Below are 23,756 nucleotides of genomic sequence, written 5' to 3'. Positions count from 1 at the left end.
TAAAAGCATGGACCACCACATTGCTTTTAAATTTTATTGAGATACTGTTTGGGGCTAGAATTAAAGATATGTGCCACTTCACCGACCTGGTTTTGTTTTTCAGAAAAGGTCTTGTATCCTGGGTTGATCTCCATCTATTAGTCTTCCTGCCTCAGCTCCCCAACTACTAAAAGTACAGACTTAGCCCATCAACCACGCCCTTGGTTGGAGCCAGTGTTTTAAAGGAGCATCAAGGATTTTAGTATGGTGGAGTAAGAGGATCCCTAGGATTGGCGAGAAATGAACAATGTGAGCTATTATTACAACCCAACTAAACTAATAAGGGTTCAGGCCTTTGTGCGAGGTTCTTCCAGCTGCTTATAAACTAAGGAGCCAATCAATTGAAGCCAAGTAGGAGAGGCCTCCTCGGAGGGATAAAGAGGATCTGGCCTATTGCCTTTGTCGATTGGTCAAGACTCCCTATCCGTCGAGGAAGCGTAGTGCTGCGGCCAATTGACGTGGCGTTACTAGGCGTGTTGCAGCCTTGAGGCGGGGCCAGGCCACAAACGAATTTTCTGATTGGTTACGGTCTGCGGGTTGCTGGGGAGAGGCACGGAGAGGCGGGCACGAGTCCCAAGGCCGGCGCTGATTGGTTGGGGTTAGAGCAGCTTTCCTTCCGATGATTCGGCTTTTCTCGGTTCAGTCTCCGTGAAGCGTTTGCAGCCGTCGTTTGATTAGTCGCTGCCCCCCTCGCGGATTAGGAGCTAGCGTCTCCCGCCCGCCCGCCCGCCGCCCCGGTGCCCCTGGGAGGAAGCGAGAGGGAGGCTGCCAGAGGGTTTGTCACTGCTGTTGCTCCTCCGCCTGAGCGAGTCCAGCCCGGGCCTAGTCGGTCGCCTGCCTTTCTCGTAGCCGTTACCCTCAGGCCGCCACAGCCGCCGACCGGGAGAGGCGCGCGCCATGGCCTCTGGAGCCGAGTAAGTGTCTGCGCGAGCCCGCCCGCCCGCTGGCTGCGGGGGCGCGCACCGTGGGACCCGCCGTGCTGGGTAGGCCCGGTCGGGCCGCGTCGGAGAGTCTAGGCCGGGAGGGAGAGTGAGGGAAGGAGAGGCCAGGGACGAGGGAGGGCCTCGGGCCGAGCTGTGCACCCGCGCGCCCCCTAGGTCGGGTCCGCGCTGGGCCTGGGTCGGAGCCTGGACAAGATGGTGCTGTGTCATGCAGGCCCCGACGGTCTGAGTAGCTCCCTCGGCGCGGCGGCCCCGGCCTAGTTAGGCCTTGGGGTCCACACTCCCTGCGTGGAGACCTTTGGCGCTGGCACGCCGGTCGGCCATGTCGCCGACCACACGCGGAAGACCCTGAGCCTGAGAAGGGAAAACACTGCAAGCCCGAGGCCGCGACTGGGCCCGGTGGGCGTGGACTTGGGGCCACGTGAAGGCCTCAGGAGCCCTGAGACTCTAGGGAAGGCCGGGCCGGGAGACCTGGGGAAGCCAGCCCGGTCTCGGTGGATCTGGGACAGTGTCACTGCGGGAAGTTGGCATCTTCTGAACTACGTGTAGTGAGGGGCTGTTAGGGAGAGGGCAGGTCATGCCTTTCTCAAATGGCAGTTTTTCACCGTGGGAGACCTGTTGTAAACACCCGGAAGTTTTAACTAGGGTTTTTTTTTTGTTTGTTTGTTAGTGTTTTGCTTTGTGTATATATTTTTGTTTTTGCTCTGATCGGAGGTGGCTAGAAAGGAGTTGGTTTTCTTTTATTTTTAGGCGCTGAAGTTAGAATCCGAGTTGTTTTTATTCTTTGTATCTTAGCTTTGAGAGCTTGCAGGTTAGAGTTGGCTTAACTCTTCAAAATAAACACATCTCTTTCCCCAAGCATCTGTGTTGAGTCTCTGGACTCTTACAGCCCCACCTTCATCTTTCAGAGAGCATAAAATAAAACCTAGCCATTTCAGCCCATTTAGTTAGAAACTAGAGCTTCCCATACAAAAACAAAGTAAACGAAAAAAACTAGCAAGTGTAGGAAAATATACAAATCCAGCTGTTTTGAAGCCATTAGGTGTTTTGAGTGTTGTAGGTTTCATTTCTTTGGGATGAAGTATTCACTCAGTTGTTTGGCTAAAAGGACTATTATTATTATTTTTAAATAGCTAGGATGGGTGGTTTTGTGTACATACATAATCCCAGAACCTGAAAGAAAGGCAGAATAGCACGTTACGGCTAGCTGCACTGGGAGTCTACATATTGAGCCCTTGTCTTAACATTAAAAAAAAAAAAAAACAACAAAAAAACAAAAAACACTTTTAAAATACTGTCAGTCTTTCAATTTTTTTTTTAAGTTAAAATTCTTTTTCTTTTTTCTTTTTTTTTTTTTTTTTTGAGGCAGAGTTTTTCAGTGTAGCCCTGGCTGTCCTGGAATTCCCTCTGTAGACCAGCCCCGTCTCAAACTCAGAGAGGTCTTTCTGCCTCTGCCTCCCAAGTGTTGGGACTAGTGGTGTGATTTGCCACTGCCCCATGTTTTTCTCTTTGATATCAGGGACTCATGTAGACCAAATTGACCTCAAATTCTGCCTTGTAGTCAAGGCTGTGTTTGAACTAGTCTTGCTGCCATCACCTCCCATATAAGGGGGATACATGAATGTCACAGTATGCCCCACTTATATCTAGATTTTTTTTCTTTTTCTTAATTAGAATTCCTTTAATCTGGCATCATAGGCAGTCTCTGCCTTCATTGTAGTGGTTCTTACCTGAGTTTCCAAGTTCCTTTTGTGATCTTTGAGTTCTGGAAAGGACCTGAGTCATGCAGATGACAGGAGATTCCCTAACGAACTTAGAGAGCTGGAGTTACCCTCTGCTCTTTTGGAGGTACCAGCTCTAATCCCCACGGGTAGCTGGAGAATTACAGGACTTTAAGGGCCTGCTACTCAGACAGGGCTAGGGTCTGGATTGGATGGAGGCTGTCCTGAAAAGCCCCTTTGAGAATACAATACAAAGTGATAACTTGAGGCACTCCTGTAAATCAAACAAGATGCCCAGCCTCTGGGGGAAGATACTGTCATAGATGTGGGCCAGTAGAAAATTTGGTGGATTTACACATATTTATTTTTTGAATCAACAAGAGCTAAGGAAACTCCCATTACCCTATAAAGTAATGGTTAGAGATGTAACAACATAGCTGAGTGTTGCATGCCTGTGATTCTAATAAAGACAGGAGGATCACTGCAAGTTCAAGGTCATCTTGGTTTACATAGCCAGGCAGAGCTATATATAGCAGGACCCTTTTTTAAATAACAAAATAAGTGAAGGTAAGCTATTTCCTGTGGCAGTGCTTTTTTGTTTGATTTTGCTGTCTCATCTCAACTCTAGAAGTGCTTTGTAGACATGCATAATATGATTACTACTATCCTTGAACAGTCTTGGTATGCAGCTCAGGCTGATTTGAAGCCTTTTGCCAATTTTTGAGATAACAGGCATGGACCACGCTGTGTCTGGATTTCATTCATTTGTTGAAGAAATAGTTTCTCCCTTTCATTTGCTTTTTCCATTGTTTTAACTGTTTCAGTTAATGCTTCTCAACCCTTGAAAAACACTTTTTGCTTGGTTGGTTGGTTTGTTTCTTTTTGGCAAGCTAGGGTCTCTTTCTGTATCCCTGGCCTGGAACTCTATAGACCAATCTGTCTGTCTTCAAACTCAATGATAAGCCTTTAATCCCAGCACTTGGGAGGCAGAGGCAAGTGACTATCTATGAGTTTGGGTTTTTGTTGTTGTTGTTGTTGTTGTTGTTGTTTTGTTTGTTTTTCGACTCAGGGTTTCTCTGTATAGCCCTGGCTGTCCTGGAACTCACTTTGTAGACCAGGCTGGCCTCGAACTCAGAAATCCGCCTGCCTCTGCCTCTATAGATGTGCTTTTATCTCTTCTTACTGTATGTTCTTTGTTGTGTGCCTGGTATTCTTGTGATAATACTAGGAGATGCTCTAGGTTCATCAGGTTTATTTGGTGGTGGTGGTGGTGGATACTGCTAAGCATTGTGTTCTGTTGTTTTGAGGCTTGCTTGGTTAAGCATAGTTTCTTAATTCCCTTGGAAACAGGCAGTCAGAGAAGAACTTAAGGTCTGGAGAGATGGCTCAGTGGTTAAGAGCACTGACTGCTCTTCCAAAGGACCTGAGTTCAAATCCCAGCAACCACATGATTGCTCACAACCATCTGTAATGAAATCTGATGCCCTCTTTTGGAGTGTCTGAAGACAGCTACAGTGTACTCACATATAACATATAAATAAATCTTAAAAAAAAAACAAAAAAACTTCTTCAAAGCTCTAGAATTGATCATAATGATCATGTACGAGACATTATGAAAACATTTACATTTTTTTTGTCTCAAAATGTAAGAATGAATATTGAGATAGGTCTTACAGTCTCCATTTTACAAATGAAATCAAAGTCCAACCGGGTTAACTAACTTAAGTGAGATCACAATTAAGTATGGCCAGAGTTGGAACAAGACCAGGGCCTAATTGGTCTTGTTGTAGAGCCCTGTTCTGTAGAGTCTAAGAGTCTATAAGACTAATTTTTTTTTATTGGTTGCTTTTGAGCCTTTACTTTTTTTTTTTAAAGAGATTTATTTATTTTATGTATATCAGTACACCATTGCTCTCTTTAGACATACCAGAAGAGGTCATCAGATCCCATTACAGATGGTAGTGAGCCACCATGTGGTTGCTGGGAATTGAACTCAGGACTTTCAGAAGAGCAGTCAGTGCTCTCAACCGCTGAGCCATCTCTGCAGCCCGAGCCTTTACTTTTGTTATATCTTTTAATATTCTTTGGCCAGTTTCCTTATGTTGGCACAGGATCCCTGGGGCTAACAGATTGGAACAGCAGCACTCAAAATACTAAGATGTGGAATGGGAATGAAATAAATGCTGGCTATGTTCCTCATGAGTTTATCTGGATTTCCTTTAGCTTTGTCTATCCATTCTTTCCTTAGTGAATCTTAGTGTTGGTGGTCAGTATCTATTAGGTCTAACTTCAGTTTTCCCTTCTAGTTCCAAAGGTGATGATTTATCAACAGCCATTCTCAAACAGAAGAACCGACCTAATCGGTTAATAGTTGATGAAGCCATCAATGAAGATAACAGCGTGGTGTCCTTGTCCCAGGTAAGTGGGGTGTCCAGTCCAGTCTTTACTTAAGTAGAGAGATTTCCTGGCTTTCTTTTGCCATTTTTCTTGCAGTGAGGGATAAAATGGGGTTTATATGCAATTCTAGCCTAGAGGGTTTCTTCCTATCCAACGGTCAGTGACCCAAAGTCCTTAGCCTTTGCTTTTTCTTTCTTAGCCCAAGATGGATGAGCTGCAGTTGTTCCGAGGTGACACGGTGTTGCTAAAAGGAAAGAAAAGACGGGAAGCTGTATGCATTGTTCTTTCTGATGACACGTGTTCTGATGAAAAGATTCGAATGAATAGAGTTGTTCGGAATAACCTCCGAGTTCGCCTAGGAGATGTCATCAGGTTTGTATGAAAGCGGGAGATATAGATCCTTGGCCTCTTAGAAATGAGACCAGAACCGGCAGTGGTAGGGCACGCCTTTAATCCCAGCACTTGGGAGGCAGAGGCAGGCAGATTTCTGAGTTCGAGGCCAGCCTGGTCTACAGAGTGAGTTCTAGGACAGCCAGGGTTACACAGAGAAACCCTGTCTCTAAAACACCCAATAAATAAATAAATATTTAAAAAAAGGAAATGAGACCAGATAGAGTCTGCATTATAGACACTGTCTCCCCCCTGCATTACAACCAGGATGGAATTCTAGGCCAACCTGGTCTACAGAGTGAGTTCTAGGACAGCCAGGGTTACACAGAAACCCTGTCTCTAAAAAAACCCAATAAATAAATAAATAAATACTTAAAAAAAGGAAATGAGACCAGATAGAGTCTGCATTATAGACACCGTCTCCCCCCTGCATTACAACCAGGATGGAATTCTGGGTAGCTGTAGAAATAAATGCACCTGGTCATAGGAATGTTTCTAGGGCTGTGTGTAGGTTGCACTGCCTTTCTAGACTTGAGACTCCACCCCTGCATGGTCCTTAGGACAAATGGCTTGCTTGCTAGCTTCCTTCCTTCCTTCCTTTTCTTTTTTTTTTTTTTAAGATTTATTTATTTCATTTATATGAGTACACTGTCCGCTGTCTTCAGACACATCAGAAGAGGGCATTGGATTCCATTACAGATGTGGTTGTGAGCCACCATGTGATTGCTGGGAATTGAACTCAGGACCTCTGAAAGAGCAAGCAGCCAGTGCTCTTAACTGCTGAGCCATCTTCCAGCCCACAAAGGGCTTTCTTGATGCCTTTTAAAATGTTTTTCCAACTGGGGAGTATAATTCCTCATAACTGGGTTGGAGATGTATGAGGATATATAGCTACTAAATGATACACAGATGTATCTACACTATATCTAATGATTATAATGCTGTGACTACTTAATGGCTTGTAATGGTGCTGAAATAAAGTGGAAATGTGAATAGGAAGGAATTCTTTTAAAAAGAAGTAAACCTAGGGCTGGAGAGATGGCTCAGGGGTTAAGAGCACTGACTGTTCTTCTGGAGGTCCTGAGTTCAAATCCCAGCAACCACATGGTGGCTCACTACCATCTGTAATGGGATGACGCCCTATTCTGGTGTGTCTGAAGATAGCTACAGTGTACTTAGATATGTAATAAATAAATCTTTAGAAAAAATAAAAAAAATAAGTAAACCTAATCCTGGCTTGGTGGTGGTGCGTGCATACCTTTAATTCCAGCACTTGGGTGACAGAGACTGGTGAGTCTCTGAGTTCAGGCTAACATGGTTTGTATAGTGAGAGCCTGTCTCCAAAAGGCAAAACAGATAATAAGCCTAGGGGAGAGGAGCATAGTGTATAATTTGACTAGGACTGCTGTGGCATGCGTGAGTTTTGGTGGTTGTACCCAGTTAGGTATGAGGCTTCAGAATTTGTAGTTACCTGGCTAGGACTATTCAGTCTCTGAAATTTTTTTAATGAAGTCTTACTATGTTTTAAGTACTTTCTTCTTTAGACTACCTAGCTTTCTCATGGTGTTTTGATACTGTAGTTGAGTCCCCCCACCCACCCACCACCACCCCGAGACAGGGTTTCTCTGGAACTCACTCTGTAGACCTCGAACTCAGAAATTTGCCTGCCTCTGCCTCCCAAGTGCTGGGATTAAAGGCGTGTGCCTCCACTGCCCGGCCAGAGATTATTATTTTTTGATTGAGTTGTAAAACCTTGTTCCCCCTCCTCCCAGTAATACTGGAATATTAATATTAACTAGAAGACTAGACATGGTAGCACATACTTATTCACAGTAATCTCAGTTCTTCTGAGAGACAGGAAATGGTTGACACTAGCTAGAAAGGATTATCATTGTTGAATCTTTGTATTGAAGACTCCAGTGGTAGGACTGTGCATATGTGGGGCTTCCAAATATTCTTAATTTTGGCTTAGTAATGGGGGGGCTTCTGTTACCTCATCGTGAATGTGACCTGTCTTAGTTGTGCTTGGCTGTTCCTTTGCCTTCTCTCCCACCCTGCTTTCCTCCTCCTCTTCACCTAAGGCCATCCCTGCCTTTTCTCTTTCGCTTGCCATCAGCTGTCTGTGCCAGGCCCTTTCGGACACCCAGTGCTTGGGGCTGCAGTGTGGTTGGTAATGTGGAGTCTGCTTGTCATCCTCAGCATCCAGCCATGCCCTGATGTAAAGTATGGCAAACGTATCCACGTTCTACCTATCGATGACACAGTGGAAGGCATCACTGGCAATCTCTTTGAGGTATACCTTAAGCCGTACTTCCTGGAAGCTTATCGGCCCATCCGTAAAGGTGAGAGAAACTGAGTTTAAGAACAGTTGTTACTTGAGTAAACTTTGTAACAATTCCATGTTATTTTCCTATATAGATATAACCTGCATACATATTCAGTTGTCTGCTCTCTTACCTCCCTTCAGTGCTCTAGGATAGTATGCCGTTCTCATGCGTCTCTGAAGGATAATGTGGTTGCTGTCAAGTTGAAAGTGTACAGCTCTACCATTGTTGGCTGTAGTGAAAGCTTAGGCTGTTTATAACAGGGGTATAATACAGAGTTGTGTTTTAGTATTGCCTGGTGTAGGGAAGGAAGGCATAAGTAATAGCTACTGAGCTTTGTATTTAGATCATGCGGCCTAGTGGAGACGTTTCTGGTCCTGTACTTGACATCTCTAATTGCACTTGTATTGCTTTGTGTTATAGGAGACATTTTTCTTGTCCGGGGTGGGATGCGTGCTGTGGAGTTCAAAGTTGTAGAGACAGACCCGAGCCCTTACTGTATTGTTGCTCCAGACACAGTGATCCACTGTGAGGGGGAGCCAATCAAGCGAGAGGTGAGTTACTCCCTAATCCCAGTTCATGGTTTTATTTGGCTTTTTATTTGTGGTGCTGAGACTTGGACCCAGGGCCTTGAGCATGTTAGGTAAGTACTCTGCCACTGAATTACATCCTCATCTCCCAAATCATTACCACTCAGGTAGTATTCATGTTGTGTGTCAAACTGAATACTTTTGGAGATTGGATGGCCTTAAATTAATGGAAGTCGAAAACCACCTAAGAATTTCTTGAAAGAACCCAATCCCATGAGTTTAAGATGAAGTCTGAAAGATGTAAATGATTGGCACTGAGTGTGGTGGCATATGCCAATAATCCTAATGCTTAGGAGGTGGAGGTGGGAATATTGTTGTAAGTTTGAGTCTAGAATGATGGTCTCTGAAGTGAGGTTCTGTCTCAATAATGTGATTGGGCTGTGGCTTGGTGGTTAAGAGCACTGGCTGCTCTTCAAGGGGACCTGGGTTCAATTCCCAGCACTCACATGGCTATATTTGATCATGTTCCTATCACACCCCACTTCCTTTTGTTTGTTTTGAGACAGGGTCTCACTATGTTATTCTGTCTGGCCTGGAACTCACAGTGATCTGCCTGCTTTTACCTCCCAAGATGGAATTAAAGGCATGTGCCACTGTGTGCAAAATTCTACTGATCCCCCCAAAGGTCTTCCTACTCTCATGACTGTTTTCAAACCTTTATTTACATGAATGGGTAGTGTACACGCGTGTGTGTGTCTATACGCCATGTCCAGGTTGGCTCCCCTGAGACCTGAGTTACAGACAGTTGTGAGCTGTCATGTGGGTACTGGGAATTGAACTCACGTCTTCTGGAAGAGCAACCAGTGCTCTTAACCCCTAAGCCATCTCTCTAGCATCCCCCCCCCCCCTTTGGTGGCCCACTCAGTTTATTTAGAATTGATCAGGTGGGGGGAGGTTATTGAACAGCTATAGCTTACCAGTGGCTATACCACCACTAAGGAATATTCCAGCTCCACAGTGCCAGACTGCTTGTCTGGCACACACCAACCACTCAGGGGAGGTAGAACTCAGTCTGTTTTTTTTTCCAAATGGAAAACAGTGGAGTTTGGAACTACTGCTGTGGTTTCTGGTCTCCTGTGTACCCGGCACCACTGGTATGCCACATCCACTTGCCAGGCACGAAGGGGAAGGCAGCACCTGGGATGGGTGGAACCCAGTTTGATCCCGAATGAGTGCTGAGAGTATGGAGGGGCTGGAAGAGAGAAGTCCTCCTGGACATTTAGGGACATTGATATGAAGCACCCCCCCCCCACCTCCCTAAAGAGATCCTTGAAGAGGTCCTTGCTTGTCCAAACTGCTTTATTTGATGGTGAATTTGAATACCTTATTCAGGGTAAACTAGAGATTAAATACCTTTTGAGGGAAACAGTGCCCCAAAAGGGAAGCTCATAGGTTGAATTGAATGCCCAGGGCCTATCTAGATATCTAGATAGTGAACTTTATGCTGTGTGACTAACTGCCATGGTCCTCGGTGGGCTTCCAGAGCAGATAGTTACGCACGGAGTTGGCTCCAGTCCTCCTGTTCTCAATTCTGAGTTTCATGGGGTTTGGGCTCACTCAACCTTACCAGTTTTTCTGTTTGGTGGCAGGGTAGGGTGGTGCCTTTCTGACCCACTCCCTCACCCCCACTCTATTAAGGGTGGGGTACTGATGAACCCAATCCTATGTAGGTCAGCTTGAGCTTTTGTAGGGATCCCTTTCCAGTAAAACTAAGGACTGTGAGAGAGCAGGGTTTCGGGGCTTTTGCTTTGTTTTGTTTTTCTTTGGGTATTGCTGTATAAGCTGTCTGGAACTCACTTTGTGGCTTAAGCTGGCCTCACACTCAGTCTTTCTGCCTCCTTCCAAGTACAGAATTTACAGGCATGTTCCTGGCTTAAGACAAGATTCCTGTAGAAGAGAATCGTCTCACACAGCATAGTTTCTTCCACACCAAATAGTGGGAGGATTTGGAGAAATTGTATTTTTGCTGACAATACTATTTCTGTGGGGTTTTGTTTGTTTTGTACTCTTCTATATTCAGGATGAGGAGGAATCCTTGAATGAAGTAGGCTATGATGACATCGGTGGTTGCAGGAAGCAGCTAGCTCAGATAAAGGAGATGGTGGAGCTGCCACTGAGACATCCTGCACTCTTTAAGGCGATTGGTGTAAAGGTGAGTATCCTAAGGTCTGTGGGGAGTCTAACATGCAGCTGACAGTGTATGATCAGTGGTGTGACTACCGTAAATAGCATAAAGAGGCAATAATAATCTGGGTTTATAGAAGTCTCTAAATTCTTTAGAGCTATAGATTGTCATATATGTGTATGTACACATATACACAAAGATAACATGCTTAAACAACAGTTCTTATCTCATGAATCCTATTAAAATTTTAACCTTAATTTTGCCAATTTTTGTAGAACATTACTCAATAAAAGAAGATTAATGGAGTATTAGGATACTGAGTTAGATATTTGAGAACCACCTATCTAGAATATAGTTTTTTGACCTTTTCTATGTAATAGAACACTAAAGATAAAGTGACTACTTTGCCTAGTAAGCATACAAGTGGTTTTGTCTTCATTGAGAGCAGTTTCAGTGTCTTGTGCATGAGGCTGCAGACAACTTCCAAAAGGAAGTTGCAGTTGATTATTTTTAGAAAAAAAAAGACACGCCTTCATTCATAGCAGAGGCAGGTGCATCAGTGAGTTTGAGGCTTGCCAGTCATTTCTATAGAGAGATTTCCAGGACAGCCAGGGTTACACAGAGAAGTCCTGTTTGTGTGTTATTTTAGGAGAGAAATAACTGTTTTGAGAAGAAAAAAAAAAAGACATTCTAAGGCTCAGCAGTTAGGAGCACTGACTGCTCTTCCAGAGGTCCTGTGTTAAATTCCCAGCAACCACATGGTGTCTCACACCCATCTGATGTCCCCTTCTAGTGTGTCTGAAGACAGCTATAGTGTACTCACATACATACATATAATAAATCTTTTAAAAAAGGAAAAGTAAAAAAGACATTTTAACCTGATAGCACGTCATCAAACAACGATTCTCAACCTGTAAGATCTCTCCACTGGAAATTACATATTTCTGGTAGTCTGGGGAACTAAGACATCACTCAGTAGCAAAATTAGAGTTAGGAAGTAGCAACGGAAATGGTTGGGGGGTCCTAAGACATCAGAAATAGGAGTTTTCCAGTGATCGCGACCCACAGATTTCGAACCACTGTCCTAGAAGGTTGAATACATGAGTGAAGAACTCTAACCCTGAAAATCTGATCTTGCTTTAGTAAATCACTTGCATCCTGGTTTGTCAGAAATTAAACCCTTGGCATAATAACTTGTTATTCACTATCCTTCCAGTTTTTATAGTCCCTAGGTGTGACTTTTTAAAAGTTGTTCATTATTACTCTCCTATTAGTCTCCTATGTAAATTGCATTTATAAATGTTACCAGCTTTCTGGTATCACTTTTTTTTTTTTTAAGATTTATTTATTTATTATATGTAAGTACACTGTAGCTGTCTTTAGACACTCCAGAAGAGGGAGTCAGATCTTATTACGAATGGTTGTGAGCCACCATATGGTTGCTGGGATTTGAACTCTGGACCTTTGGAAGAGCAGTTGGGGGCTCTTACCCACTGAGCCATCTCACCAGCATCACTTTTCTTTAACAGTGTTTATTTCTGAGGAGTGTGTGTCTGTTTGGTTGTGTTTGTTTTGGGCAACAGAGCGGGTTTCCCTGTGTATCTCTAGCTATCCTAACTTACTATATAGAACAGGTTAGCCTCAAACTCAGAGACCTGCCTGCCTCTGACTTGAGTGCTGGGATGAAGATTCAGACCACATCTGGCTCTTTTGTTTTCTTTGGTCTCCCATTGTCAGTCATTCTGGCCTCAAGTATGCAGTCCTCCTTCCCTCCTCAGCTGGGATTGTAAACGTACCTCAAAGGCTTATTTGTTCTTTTTTTTTTTTTTTAATTACTATTTTATGTGTGTGGCTGTTCTGTTACGTATATGTGTGCACCATAAGCTTTCAGTGTCTACAGAGACCAGAAGAAGACATCAGATAGATCTAGAACTGGAGTTACAAGTGGTTGTCAGCCATAACCAATGGAAAAATAGCCAGTGCTCATAAATGCTGAGCCATTCCTCTGGCCACCAAAGGCTTTTTCTTAATGGTATCATTGTAGAGCCCTGATGCTCACCCCTCACTAGAGCTCTAGTCAAGCTAGTTTAGAATGGGTGAGTTGGGGAAGGTAAAATTCTGACCCTAACTAAATTTTGTTGGCCTCAGCCTCCTCGGGGAATCTTGCTGTATGGGCCTCCTGGGACAGGGAAGACCCTGATTGCTCGAGCTGTGGCAAATGAAACTGGAGCCTTCTTCTTTCTGATCAATGGTAAGAGACTTGGTCCGTCTTGTGTCTGTCTAGACTCATTTCTGAGTTGGACAACTCATGGAAACATTCATCTGCACCTATACCCTTCAGCACATTACAAAACTTATAATTTAAGGTTATTGTTTTTTCTACATGTCTGTGTATTACGTATGTGCAGTGCCTGAGGGGGCCAGAAGAGGGCTTGATCCCCTAGAACTAGAGTTAATAGGTTATCATGAACCACTGTAGGTGCTGGGGATTGTACCCTGGACCAAACAATCAGTGCTGTTAGCCACTGAGTCTTCTCTTCAGCCTAACTTTAGCCATTTTTGTGTGTACATGTGTGCTAATATATAGCAGTATGCATGCACATGTGTGGGGTTCAGAGGATAATTTCATGTTCTTGGGTACATACCATTTTAGAGACAGGGTCTCATTGACCTGGAACTATATATAGATTGACTAACCAGAGAGCTGCAGGAATCTGCCTCTCTCCAGTGCTGGATTTACAAGTGTGTGCCACCATGCCTGTTTTTTAGGGATCTAATTTGGGTATTCATGTGTATAAGGCAGACTCTGTCTCTATAGCCTCACTTAAACATTTTCTGATGAATGAGTATATTATGAGAAGATAAGCAATAAGGGGAAAGCTTTTTAGGGGTGGGGTGGAAAGGGATAAGAGTTGAGATATGGTCTCACTGTGTGGTATTGCAGTAATTTTAAAAGTGGCAGTATTTCTCTATCCCTGGCTGGCTCACAAATAAATTAAACTGAATCTAAGATTTATTTAATTTAGCTTTACCGCACCGTACCTGGGAAGTCATTGATCTATTCTAATCTTCTAAGCTCATCTGGATGTTTGGCAGCCAAAACATCTTAGATATTTGGTTGCAAAGTATCCAGATGATTGAGAGAGATGGTGCTCTGAGCTTCAGAGATGTCTCCAGGACCATTTCCTCACTGAATTCTCCTTCCCCCATCTTCATACTAGTGGAAGTCCCGCCCTATTTTCTCTTCTGCCCAGCCATTGGCTGGTTAGAAGTCAGAATAAATGGGGAACAACTATAATAAGCATTACAATGCCATGTCAGGATTGCAAATAGATATGGAAGCAGAGAAATCAGCATTTGGATAATGCAAGGGTAATCCTTTTTGTTTTAAAAGATTGATTTGTTTATCTTATGTATATGAGTGCATTATAGCTATCTTCAGACATAACAGGAGAGGGCATCAGATCCCTTTATAGGTGGTTGTGAGCCACCATGTGGTTGCTGGGAATTAAACTCAGGACCTTTGGAAGAATAGTGAGTGCTCTTAACTGCTAAACCATCTCTCCAGCCCCACAAAGATAATCTACGCAGTACACAAAAATATTTTGCCTACAGTGTGGCCCTGGCAAATTCTCTTGTAGCCCACGTATGTTTTTTCTTCCCTTGTGAAGGATTGTGAATAAGCTGAAGACAGAGAAACAAGCTGTAATGATAAATCAAAAGTTTGTTTGCTTGCTTGCTTGTTTGTTTTGAGATAGGGTTTCCTTATATAGTCCTGGCTATCCCAGAACTCATCTGTAAACCAGGCTGCTCTTGAAACTCAACAGATATCACTTGCTTCTGCCTCCCAAGTGCTGGGATTAAAGGCGTATGCCACCATGCCCATCTAAAAGGTTTATTTTTATCTGAGACTAGTTGGGGAATATGGGCTGAGCTATCATTGTCTTTACCAAATCATTTTTGTCATATCCACCGTTGGAGCTGTGCTGTCGAAAGTATGTGGAGTCTCTTCTCTTCTCTTTGGTCTGGCCTGGTAGTTCTTACATGATAATGGGGGTTTGGGGTGGGGGGAGGCTATTAAAGACAGAAATTACTGCATTCTTATTCAGGACCTGTATTTGGGCTAGGGGAAAAAAATACAAGTTTCTTTAGGGATGGGGGAGGACAGATTTTTGTCATTGTTTTAAAAAAATAACGTCTATTTATTCTGTGCTTGAGTTGGAGAAATGGCTCAGCGGTTAAGAGCACTGACTACTCTTCCAGAGATCCTGAGTTCAATTCTCAGCAACCACATGGTGGCTCACAACCATCAGTAATATGATCCAACGCCCTCTTCCCGTGTGTCTGAAGACAGCTACAGTGTACTCATAAATAAAATAAATCTTAAAAAAAATTTGTATTGTGTACTCATGCACATGTGAAAGTCAGAGGACAACTTGGAGGAATTAGTTCCTTGTTTCTACTATGTTGGGTCCAGGATTAAGGTCATCAGGCTTGGAAACAAGTACCTTGACCTGATTAAGCCATCTTACTCCCCCTCATTGTCTATTCTGTATCTCTTCAGGTCCTGAAATCATGAGCAAATTGGCTGGTGAGTCTGAGAGCAACCTTCGTAAAGCCTTTGAGGAAGCTGAAAAGAATGCTCCTGCTATCATCTTCATCGATGAGCTTGATGCCATTGCACCCAAAAGAGAGAAAGTACGAACTTACCCAAGGGCATGGTGAGGACTTGAAAGGTCCTGACCTAGCTTCTGACCAGAAATACTGTCTTCACAGACTCATGGGGAAGTGGAGCGTCGCATCGTGTCTCAGTTGTTGACCCTCATGGATGGCCTAAAGCAGAGAGCACATGTGATAGTTATGGCAGCAACCAATAGACCCAACAGCATTGACCCAGCCCTACGGCGATTTGGTAATTACCTTAAAATCTTTCCAATTTTACTTTTTTTTGGTTTTTCAAGACAGGGTTTCTCTGTGTAGGCCTGGCTGTCCTGAAACTATAAATACCAGGTTGACCTCAACATCAAGAGATTCACCTGCCTCTACCTCCTGAGTGCTTGGGAATAAAGGTGTACACCACCACTGTGCAACCCAACCTGTTCTTTCTTGTTGGTATATTGTAGTTCTGCTGGGCTTGATTTGCTTATCTCACCTCTGTCTTTCATCTAGGTTACTTAATCTTCAGTTCTTTGCCATGACAGGACCTAAGGTCTTTTTTTTTCTCCATTCTATGTTCCCTCTAGGGCACTCCCTCAACCTTCCTAGTGCTGTAACCCTTTAATATATGTTATGGTTCATGTTATGGTGACCTTTAATCATAAAGTTATTACTACTTCATAGCTGTAATTTTACTACCATTATGAGTCGAAATGTAAAATATCTGTCATGTGGGGTATTTGATATATGACCCCCTTTGAAATGGTTGCTCTGGGCTGGTGAGATGGCTCAGTGGGTAAGAGCACCCGACTGCTCTTCCGAAGGTCCGGCGTTCAAATCCCAGCAACAACATAGTGGCTCACAACCATCCGTAACGAGATCTGACTCCCTCTTCTGGAGTGTCTGAAGACAGCTACAGTGTACTTACGTATAATCAGTAAATAAATCTTAAAAAAAAAAAAAAAAAAAGAAATGGTTGTTCCACCCCAAAGGGCTTGAGATCCAGAGAAGTAACCACATATATTGTTTTGCCTAAGCCTGAAAGATTTCCAGGTTGTGAGGCATTAATGCTTACTCTTTTTTTTTTTTTTTTTAATTTNTTTNTTGATTATATGTAAGTACATTGTAGCTGTCTTCAGACACTCCAGAAGAGGGCATCAGATTTCGTTACGGATGATTGTGAGCCACCATGTGGTTGCTGGGATTTGAACTCCGGACCTTTAGAAGAGCAGTCGGCGCTCTTAACCACTGAGCCATCTCGCCAGCCCTAATGCTTACTCTTAAGAGAGTTCTGGAATGACTTCTGTGGACCAGAAACTATCCCTATTTTACATTCCCCTATTGTCCTATAGGTCGCTTTGACAGAGAGGTAGATATTGGAATACCTGATGCTACAGGACGTTTGGAAATTCTTCAGATCCATACCAAGAACATGAAACTGGCAGATGATGTGGACTTGGAACAGGTGGAGTGGTGATAATGGCTGACCAGAATTTAGGATAGCTCTGTTTTAGGAGGTTGCAAATTACAAACATAGCCTAAGAAAGAGGCTTCATACCAGTAATCCAGAACTTGGGGAGCATGGGCAGAAGGAGCCTGAGTTTAAGGCCTGCTGAGCTACACAGCAAGATCCAATCTTTTCATTTTTTTAGAGCTGGATGGAGAGCTTTGATTTCAGGGCAGGAATCTGCTGCTTAGTTGTTGCTGGGTTAGAGTAAGTATGAGTTGTTGGAGCAGCTGTATTTTCAGCTCTCTAATCCGCTTGAATATTTAACCCCTCTGACGGTAAAAAGGTCTGCTATAGTATATCTCTTCAAGGCAATAGGAATCTGAGATACGTACGAAGCATGGGATGGAGTCAGGACTCTGGATAAGGCAGCTGGATCTTGAGGATGGTCAATCTATCGTCTCTTTGCAGGTAGCCAATGAGACTCATGGTCATGTTGGTGCTGATTTGGCAGCCCTATGTTCCGAGGCTGCTCTGCAGGCCATCCGGAAAAAAATGGACCTCATTGACCTAGAAGATGAGACCATTGATGCTGAGGTCATGAATTCCCTGGCAGTTACTATGGATGACTTCCGGGTAAGGACCATATATAGTATCCCAAATTAGGAATATGTATGTGTATTTTGTTGTGTTCTTCACTCCCCCAAGTCTAATCCCCACTTTTTCAAATTCCCTTTTTAGTGGGCTTTGAGTCAAAGCAACCCATCAGCACTTCGGGAAACTGTGGTAGAGGTGCCACAAGTAACCTGGGAAGACATTGGAGGCCTGGAGGATGTCAAACGTGAGCTTCAGGAGTTGGTTCAGGTCGGCTAATTTGTTCTAGTCTGGTGGGCCATTGCCTCAGTATGTAATAGTCAACCTTTTAGGTCTCAGACTTATTTACTAAGAAGTGTGTGTATAACTCTGTTACCCACTTGTAGGTAGTAAGGAGCTGTCTTAGGTCACTACTGCTGCAATCAAACACCATGACGAAAAGCATGTTAGAGAGGAAAGGGTTCCTTCCACATTGCTGTTTGTCATAGAAGGAAATTGGAACAGAAACTCAAAACAGGGCAGGGGCTGATGCAAAGGACATGGAGGGGTGCTATTAAGGACCCAGAACCAACAGCTCATCCACAATGGGTGGGGCCTTCCCCGATCAAAAACTAATTAAGAAAATGCTAGCATGGGGGAAAAAAAAAGCCGGGTGTGGTGGCACAGGCCTTTAATCCCAGCACTCGGGAGGCAGAGGCAGGCAGATTTCTGAGTTTGAGGCCAGCCTGGTCTACAAAGTGAGTTCCAGGACAGCCAGGGCTATAAAAAACAGGAAAAAAAAAAAAAAAAGAAAGAAAGACTAGCTAGCATGGAAGCCTATATGTAAAAATTTTGGATGTTAGAAGACATACCATAAAGATGCTATGCTTCTGATTAATATGATTTTATTTAAAATATGGGGGTTGCCCTTAAATCATCTTTGCTTTTCTTGTAGTATCCTGTGGAACATCCAGACAAATTCCTCAAATTTGGCATGACTCCCTCCAAAGGCGTTCTTTTCTATGGACCTCCTGGCTGTGGGAAAACCTTACTGGCTAAAGCCATTGCTAATGAATGCCAGGCTAACTTCATCTCCATCAAGGGTCCTGAGCTGCTTACCATGTGGTTTGGGGAATCTGAGGCCAATGTCCGGGAAATTTTTGACAAGGTGAGCTAGATGGCTGGCTGATGTTCGTATGTGTTGGGGCAAGGTGAAATAAGAGGCTATTTCTCCAGAGTCAAAAACATTTTATGCCGGGCAGTGGTGGTGCACACCTGTAATCCCAGCACTTGGGAGGCAGAGGCAGGCAGATTTCTGAGTTCGAGGCCAGCCTGGTCTACAAAGTGAGTTCCAGGACAGACAGGGCTACCCTGTCTCAAAAAAAAAAAAACAAAAAAAAATCCCCAAAAAACAACATTTTATTACTGGCAGCTCGACTGGGACATTATTGATTACTTTGTTTTCTTTCTCATAGGCACGGCAAGCTGCCCCCTGTGTACTCTTCTTTGATGAGTTAGATTCAATTGCCAAGGCTCGTGGTGGCAATATTGGAGATGGTGGTGGAGCTGCTGACCGAGTCATCAATCAGATTCTGACAGAAATGGATGGCATGTCCACAAAAAAGAATGTGTTTATCATTGGAGCTACCAACCGGCCTGACATCATTGATCCTGCTATCCTAAGACCTGGCCGTCTAGATCAGCTCATTTATATCCCACTTCCTGATGAGAAGTCCCGTGTTGCCATCCTAAAAGCCAATCTGCGAAAGTCCCCAGTTGCCAAGGCAGGTGCAGAGTTGTCAGCCACAGGAATTTTTTTCTGTGAAGCTGATGTGGAGTGGCAGAGGCAGAAGCAAATGTATTGAGTGGGTAGCCCACAGATCTGTGTGCTCTACGGTAGGAAGGCACAATGCTAAAGTACTCTCTTGCTTCCTTCAGGATGTGGATTTGGAGTTCCTGGCTAAGATGACTAATGGCTTTTCGGGAGCTGATTTGACAGAAATTTGCCAACGGGCTTGTAAACTGGCCATTCGTGAATCTATTGAAAGTGAGATTAGGCGAGAACGAGAGAGGCAGACAAATCCATCGGCTATGGTGAGTCAGTACTCTTTGTCCAAATGTGCCAGTTGAGAGGCCCTTCTCCATGATCCAGAGTTGAGAGTGGAGATGTTAAGAAGGTGCCTGATGTTAAATCTGGGTACCCAAGAAAATGAGTACTAAACAGCTAAGCAGGATGTGATAGAACCTATTCTACCTCTCAATGGTAGAAGCAAACCCATGTAGAAAGAGATGGGTTGACTGTATGTATGCTCAGTTTAAACCTGATACCTTAAGGGGAATGGAAGTATGATTGTGTGACAGATAGAACAGGATTTCATTTTTATCCTATTCTGTGTGCACTGGTGTTTGCCCATGTGTATGTCTGTGTGAAGGTGTTAGATCCCCTGGAGCTGGAATTAAAGGAAATTGAGAGCTACCACGTGGGTGTGAGAATTGAATCTGGATTCTCTGGAAGAGCAGCTCATTACGCTTTTTTTTTTTTTTTTCTTGAGGCAGGGTTTCTCTGTATAGCCCTAGCTGTCCTGGAACTCACCTTGTAGACCAGGCTGGCCTCGAACTCAGAATTCCACCTGCCTCTGCCTCCCAAGTGCAGGGATTAAAGGCGTGCGCCACCACGCCCAGCCAGCTCATTGCTCTTAACTGCTGAGCTATCTCTCTAGCCCCCTGGAACAGGATTTTTAAAACTTAGAGTCTAGATGTTTTCATCCTGGTGGGAAAGGGAATTGTTGGATTCCCAAAAATGGAAAATGTGGGTATAAGAATGTAAAAACTACAAAATTTATAATCTAACTTGTTTTTTTACTGTGGTTCAACTCTGTTTAGAAGTTAGTGAATGAATAAGAAATGAGCAAGGGCTGGAGAGATGGCTTAGTGGGTAAGAGCACCGACTGATCTTCCAAAGGTCCCGAGTTCAAATCCCAGCAACCACATGGTGGCTCACAACCATTTGTAATGAGATCTGACGCCCTCTTCTGGTGTGTCTGAAGACAGCTACAGTGTACTTATATAATAATAAATAAATCTTAAAAAAAAAAAAAAGAAATGAGCAAGGGGGCTTCCTTTATCTTTTAGAGGAATAGTCTATGTGACATTACTCTTTCCTCTAAGAAGCTCCTTAAAACAGTTGGTGCTAGGAGTTAGTCTCAAATCGTAGCAGTTAGAGTTAATTCTCAATAGCGTTGAGTATTTTAAATTTTAAAGAGAGCTTTGAATAAAGGAATAAGAGGCCAAATAACTCCTAGTAGGGTTGTAAGATTTATTAAGATGGTAGTCTTACACCCTTTTTAGCTACCAATTTCCATGTTTCTCACATACCTGTCTAAATTCACTAACTGCAACAACAGTTAGGATATGAAAATGTTCAGTATCTTTTTCCTTTCCTAAGACCCTGGCAACCACTGGTAAGAATTCTGTCTGTATTGTTTTCCCATTTACAAGATGCACTTGCACATTTGTATTTAGGTAGAGTAGTGGTCCACTTTTAGGAAATTTTTGGCCTGGCACCTGATTATTTTAGCTTGGATTGGAGAGTCACATATCAGTAGACTCCTGCAGTAATGGAGGGTAGGAAGGCAGGGGATAGAGTGCAAGCTGGATCCTAACTAGCATAGTGGTCTGTGCTTACCACTTTATAGGAGGTAGAAGAGGACGATCCAGTGCCTGAGATCCGCAGAGATCACTTTGAGGAAGCCATGCGTTTTGCCCGACGTTCTGTCAGTGATAATGACATTCGGAAGTATGAAATGTTCGCCCAGACACTGCAGCAGAGTCGAGGTTTTGGCAGCTTCAGGTAATCTTGGTGCAGTGGGTAGATCCTAAGTTGCTTGGGGTGGGGGGACATTTAGAAACGGTGGGAGTCGTCAGGAGGTGACAGCAGTAGTTGTGAAAGACTTGTACAGGCCCTAACCATATCCTCTCTTTCCTTTGGCTTTTTTTTTCTTGTGTATACAGATTCCCTTCAGGGAACCAGGGTGGAGCTGGCCCCAGCCAGGGCAGTGGAGGTGGCACAGGTGGCAGTGTGTACACAGAAGACAATGACGATGACCTGTATGGCTAAGTGATGTGCCAGCATGCAGCGAGCTGGCCTGGCTGGACCTTGTTCCCTGGGGGAGGGGGCGCTTGCCCAAGAGGGACCAGGGGTGTGCCCATGGCCTGTTCCATTCCTCAGTCTGAACAGTTCAGCCCCAGTCAGACTCTGGACAGGGGTTTCCTGTTGCAAAAAAAAAAAAAATTACAAAAGCGATAAAATAAAAGTGATTTTCATTTGGGAGGTGAAGAGTGAGTTACCAGCAAGGAATTGGTCCTTGGGCCCACACGGTTTCTGTTGTAGTTTGGGGTGGTACAGGTAACCTGTGTGGTGTGAACCAAGGCACTGCCACCACCATCACCACAGTAAAGCATCTATACTCAATGCTGTCCAAGTCCTCCCTTACCCGTAGCCAACCTGGGTAGGTGGATGAGGGGCCTCAGTTTGCTGGGTGTTTATATAGAAAGTAGGTTGATTTTTATTTTACATGCTTTTGAGTTACTGTTGGAAGACTAATCATAAGCAGTTTCTAAACCAAAAAAGAAAAAAAAAAAGACATGTTGTAAAAGGACAATAAATGTTGGGTCAAAATGGAGCCTGCGTTCTGGCCACTGTGCCTCTTCTTTTTCTGGAAACTTGATATACTCAGCCACTACCACTACCACCACTCTCCTGCCCCCCCCCCCAAAAAAAAATTCATACCCTTGTTTTCTAAAAATATCTGCTTTTCTGTAATGTGGTTGCATACAAGAAGGTTAGAGGACAGTGTTGAGTGTCAAGTCCTCCACCTTGTGTGAGACTAGGTATCTGCTGTTGCTTATACCTTGTTTTGGAGTTTGGGGGGAGACCTTCTTTCCCTCCTTCCCTCCTTCCTTCCTTCCCTCCCTCCCTCCCTCCCCCTTCCCCTTCCCCTTCCCCTTCTTCCCCTTCCCCTTCCCCTCCCCTCCCCTCTCTCCTTCCTCTCCTCCCTTCCTCCCTCCCTNCTCTCCTTCCTCTCCTCCCTTCCTCCCTCCCTCCCTCCCTCCCTCCTTCCTTCCTTCCTTCCTTCCTTCCTTAGAAAAATAGGGTTTCTCTGTATAGCCCTGGCTGTCCTAGATCTCACTCTGTAAACCAGGCTGTCCTTGAACTCAGGTCTCTCTGCCTCTACCTCTTAGTACTAGGGTTGAAGGAGCACACTGCTACTGCCCAGCAGAAATGATATAATCTCAAATGGTATAAATTACTATTGAGAGCCAACAACAAAAACTGAGAGTAAATACCATCCTAAAACCTATTTAGCTTTCTGATTTTTGCCTTGAAAAAGTCCAAGGGATTTAGTACAGTGCCAAAAACTTGTCATGCGAAGTGAAAATTTTTGAGACAGGATATCATTGTAGCCCCGACTGTCTTGGAACTTATTAGGTAGAAGAAGCGACCTTTGAACTTAACAGAGGCATGCGCCACCACACCCAGCTCTTTTGTTCTTTTTAAATTCATTTTAAAAAATTGTGTGGAGGCTAGAGAGATGGCTCAACAGGTAAAGCCACTTGTTAGAACCAGGCCCCACATAGTTACATAGTTGAAGGAGAAAACTGATTCCAAGTTTTTTTTTTTTCTTTAAGATTTATTTATGCCGGGCGTGGTAGTGCACGCCTTTCATCCCAGCACTTGGGAGGCAGAGGCAGGCGAATTTCTGAGTTCAAGGCCAGCCTGGTCTACAGAGCGAGTTCCAGGACAGCCAGGGCTACACAGAGAAACCCTGTCTCAAGGAAAACAAAACAAAATAACAAAAAACAACAAAAAAGGAAATTTCTTGTGATTTGGTGTTTTTTCCTTGTGTCTGTCTGCACCACATGTGTGCATAATACCCTCAGAGGCCGGAGAGCAGCATATCCTCTGGAGCTGGAGCCAGAAGATGGTTGTGAAGTGCCATGTGGATACTGGGCATCAAGCTCAGGCTTGAAAGAACAGCCAATGCTGTCACCACTGAGTATGTCCTGGGCTAGCCTTGACTTCAAAGTGACCTACCTAAGCCTCCAAAATGCTGAGATTATAGGTATATACCAGCATGCCTGGCCGCCTCCTGCTTTACACTTTGTTTTACATGTATGTATGTATGTATTCACTTATTTATGTTGTGGGTATGTCTGTGGGTTTCGAGTATGGAGGCTTGTAGGAGTTGCTTCTCCAGCTGTGTGGTTTCAAAACAGGGTTTCTCTGTGTAGCCCTGGCTGTCCTAGAACTCACTCTGTAGACCAGGCAGGCCTCGAACTCAGAAATCCACCTGCCTCTGCCTCCCGAGTGCTGGGATTAAAGGCGTGTACCACTAACGTCCAGCATCCATAACTTTTTTAAAAGTTTACTTAAGTTTTTTTTTTTTTCTTTAATGTTAGGAGTGTTCTGTCTGCACATACATCTACAGGCCAGAAGAGGGCATCAGACCTGTACAGATGGTTGTGAGCTAACATGTTTGCTGGAAATTGAACT

The 23,756-nt window shown here is 44.0% G+C and overlaps 1 protein-coding gene across 1 annotated transcript; it reads left to right on the top strand.

Moving 5' to 3' along the window:
- Positions 1–612: 612 nt before the first annotated feature.
- On the top strand, positions 613–21,885 carry Vcp (valosin containing protein). The gene is made up of 17 exons (XM_021160399.2): positions 613–953; positions 5,008–5,119; positions 5,298–5,470; positions 7,688–7,830; positions 8,236–8,366; positions 10,423–10,554; positions 12,676–12,778; positions 15,092–15,225; positions 15,304–15,439; positions 16,536–16,648; positions 17,102–17,266; positions 17,372–17,494; positions 18,159–18,371; positions 18,679–18,987; positions 19,142–19,297; positions 20,899–21,053; positions 21,215–21,885. The coding sequence occupies exons 1-17, from the start codon at positions 937–939 to the stop codon at positions 21,318–21,320; spliced, it is 2,421 nt and encodes an 806-aa protein (XP_021016058.1). The 5' UTR covers positions 613–936; the 3' UTR covers positions 21,321–21,885.
- Positions 21,886–23,756: the final 1,871 nt, after the last annotated feature.

Source organism: Mus caroli, chromosome 4 (genome assembly GCF_900094665.2).
Source record: "Mus caroli chromosome 4, CAROLI_EIJ_v1.1, whole genome shotgun sequence".
In the NCBI taxonomy this organism is placed as follows: Eukaryota; Metazoa; Chordata; class Mammalia; order Rodentia; family Muridae; genus Mus; species Mus caroli.
This window is presented reverse-complemented; position numbering and strand designations above follow the sequence as displayed.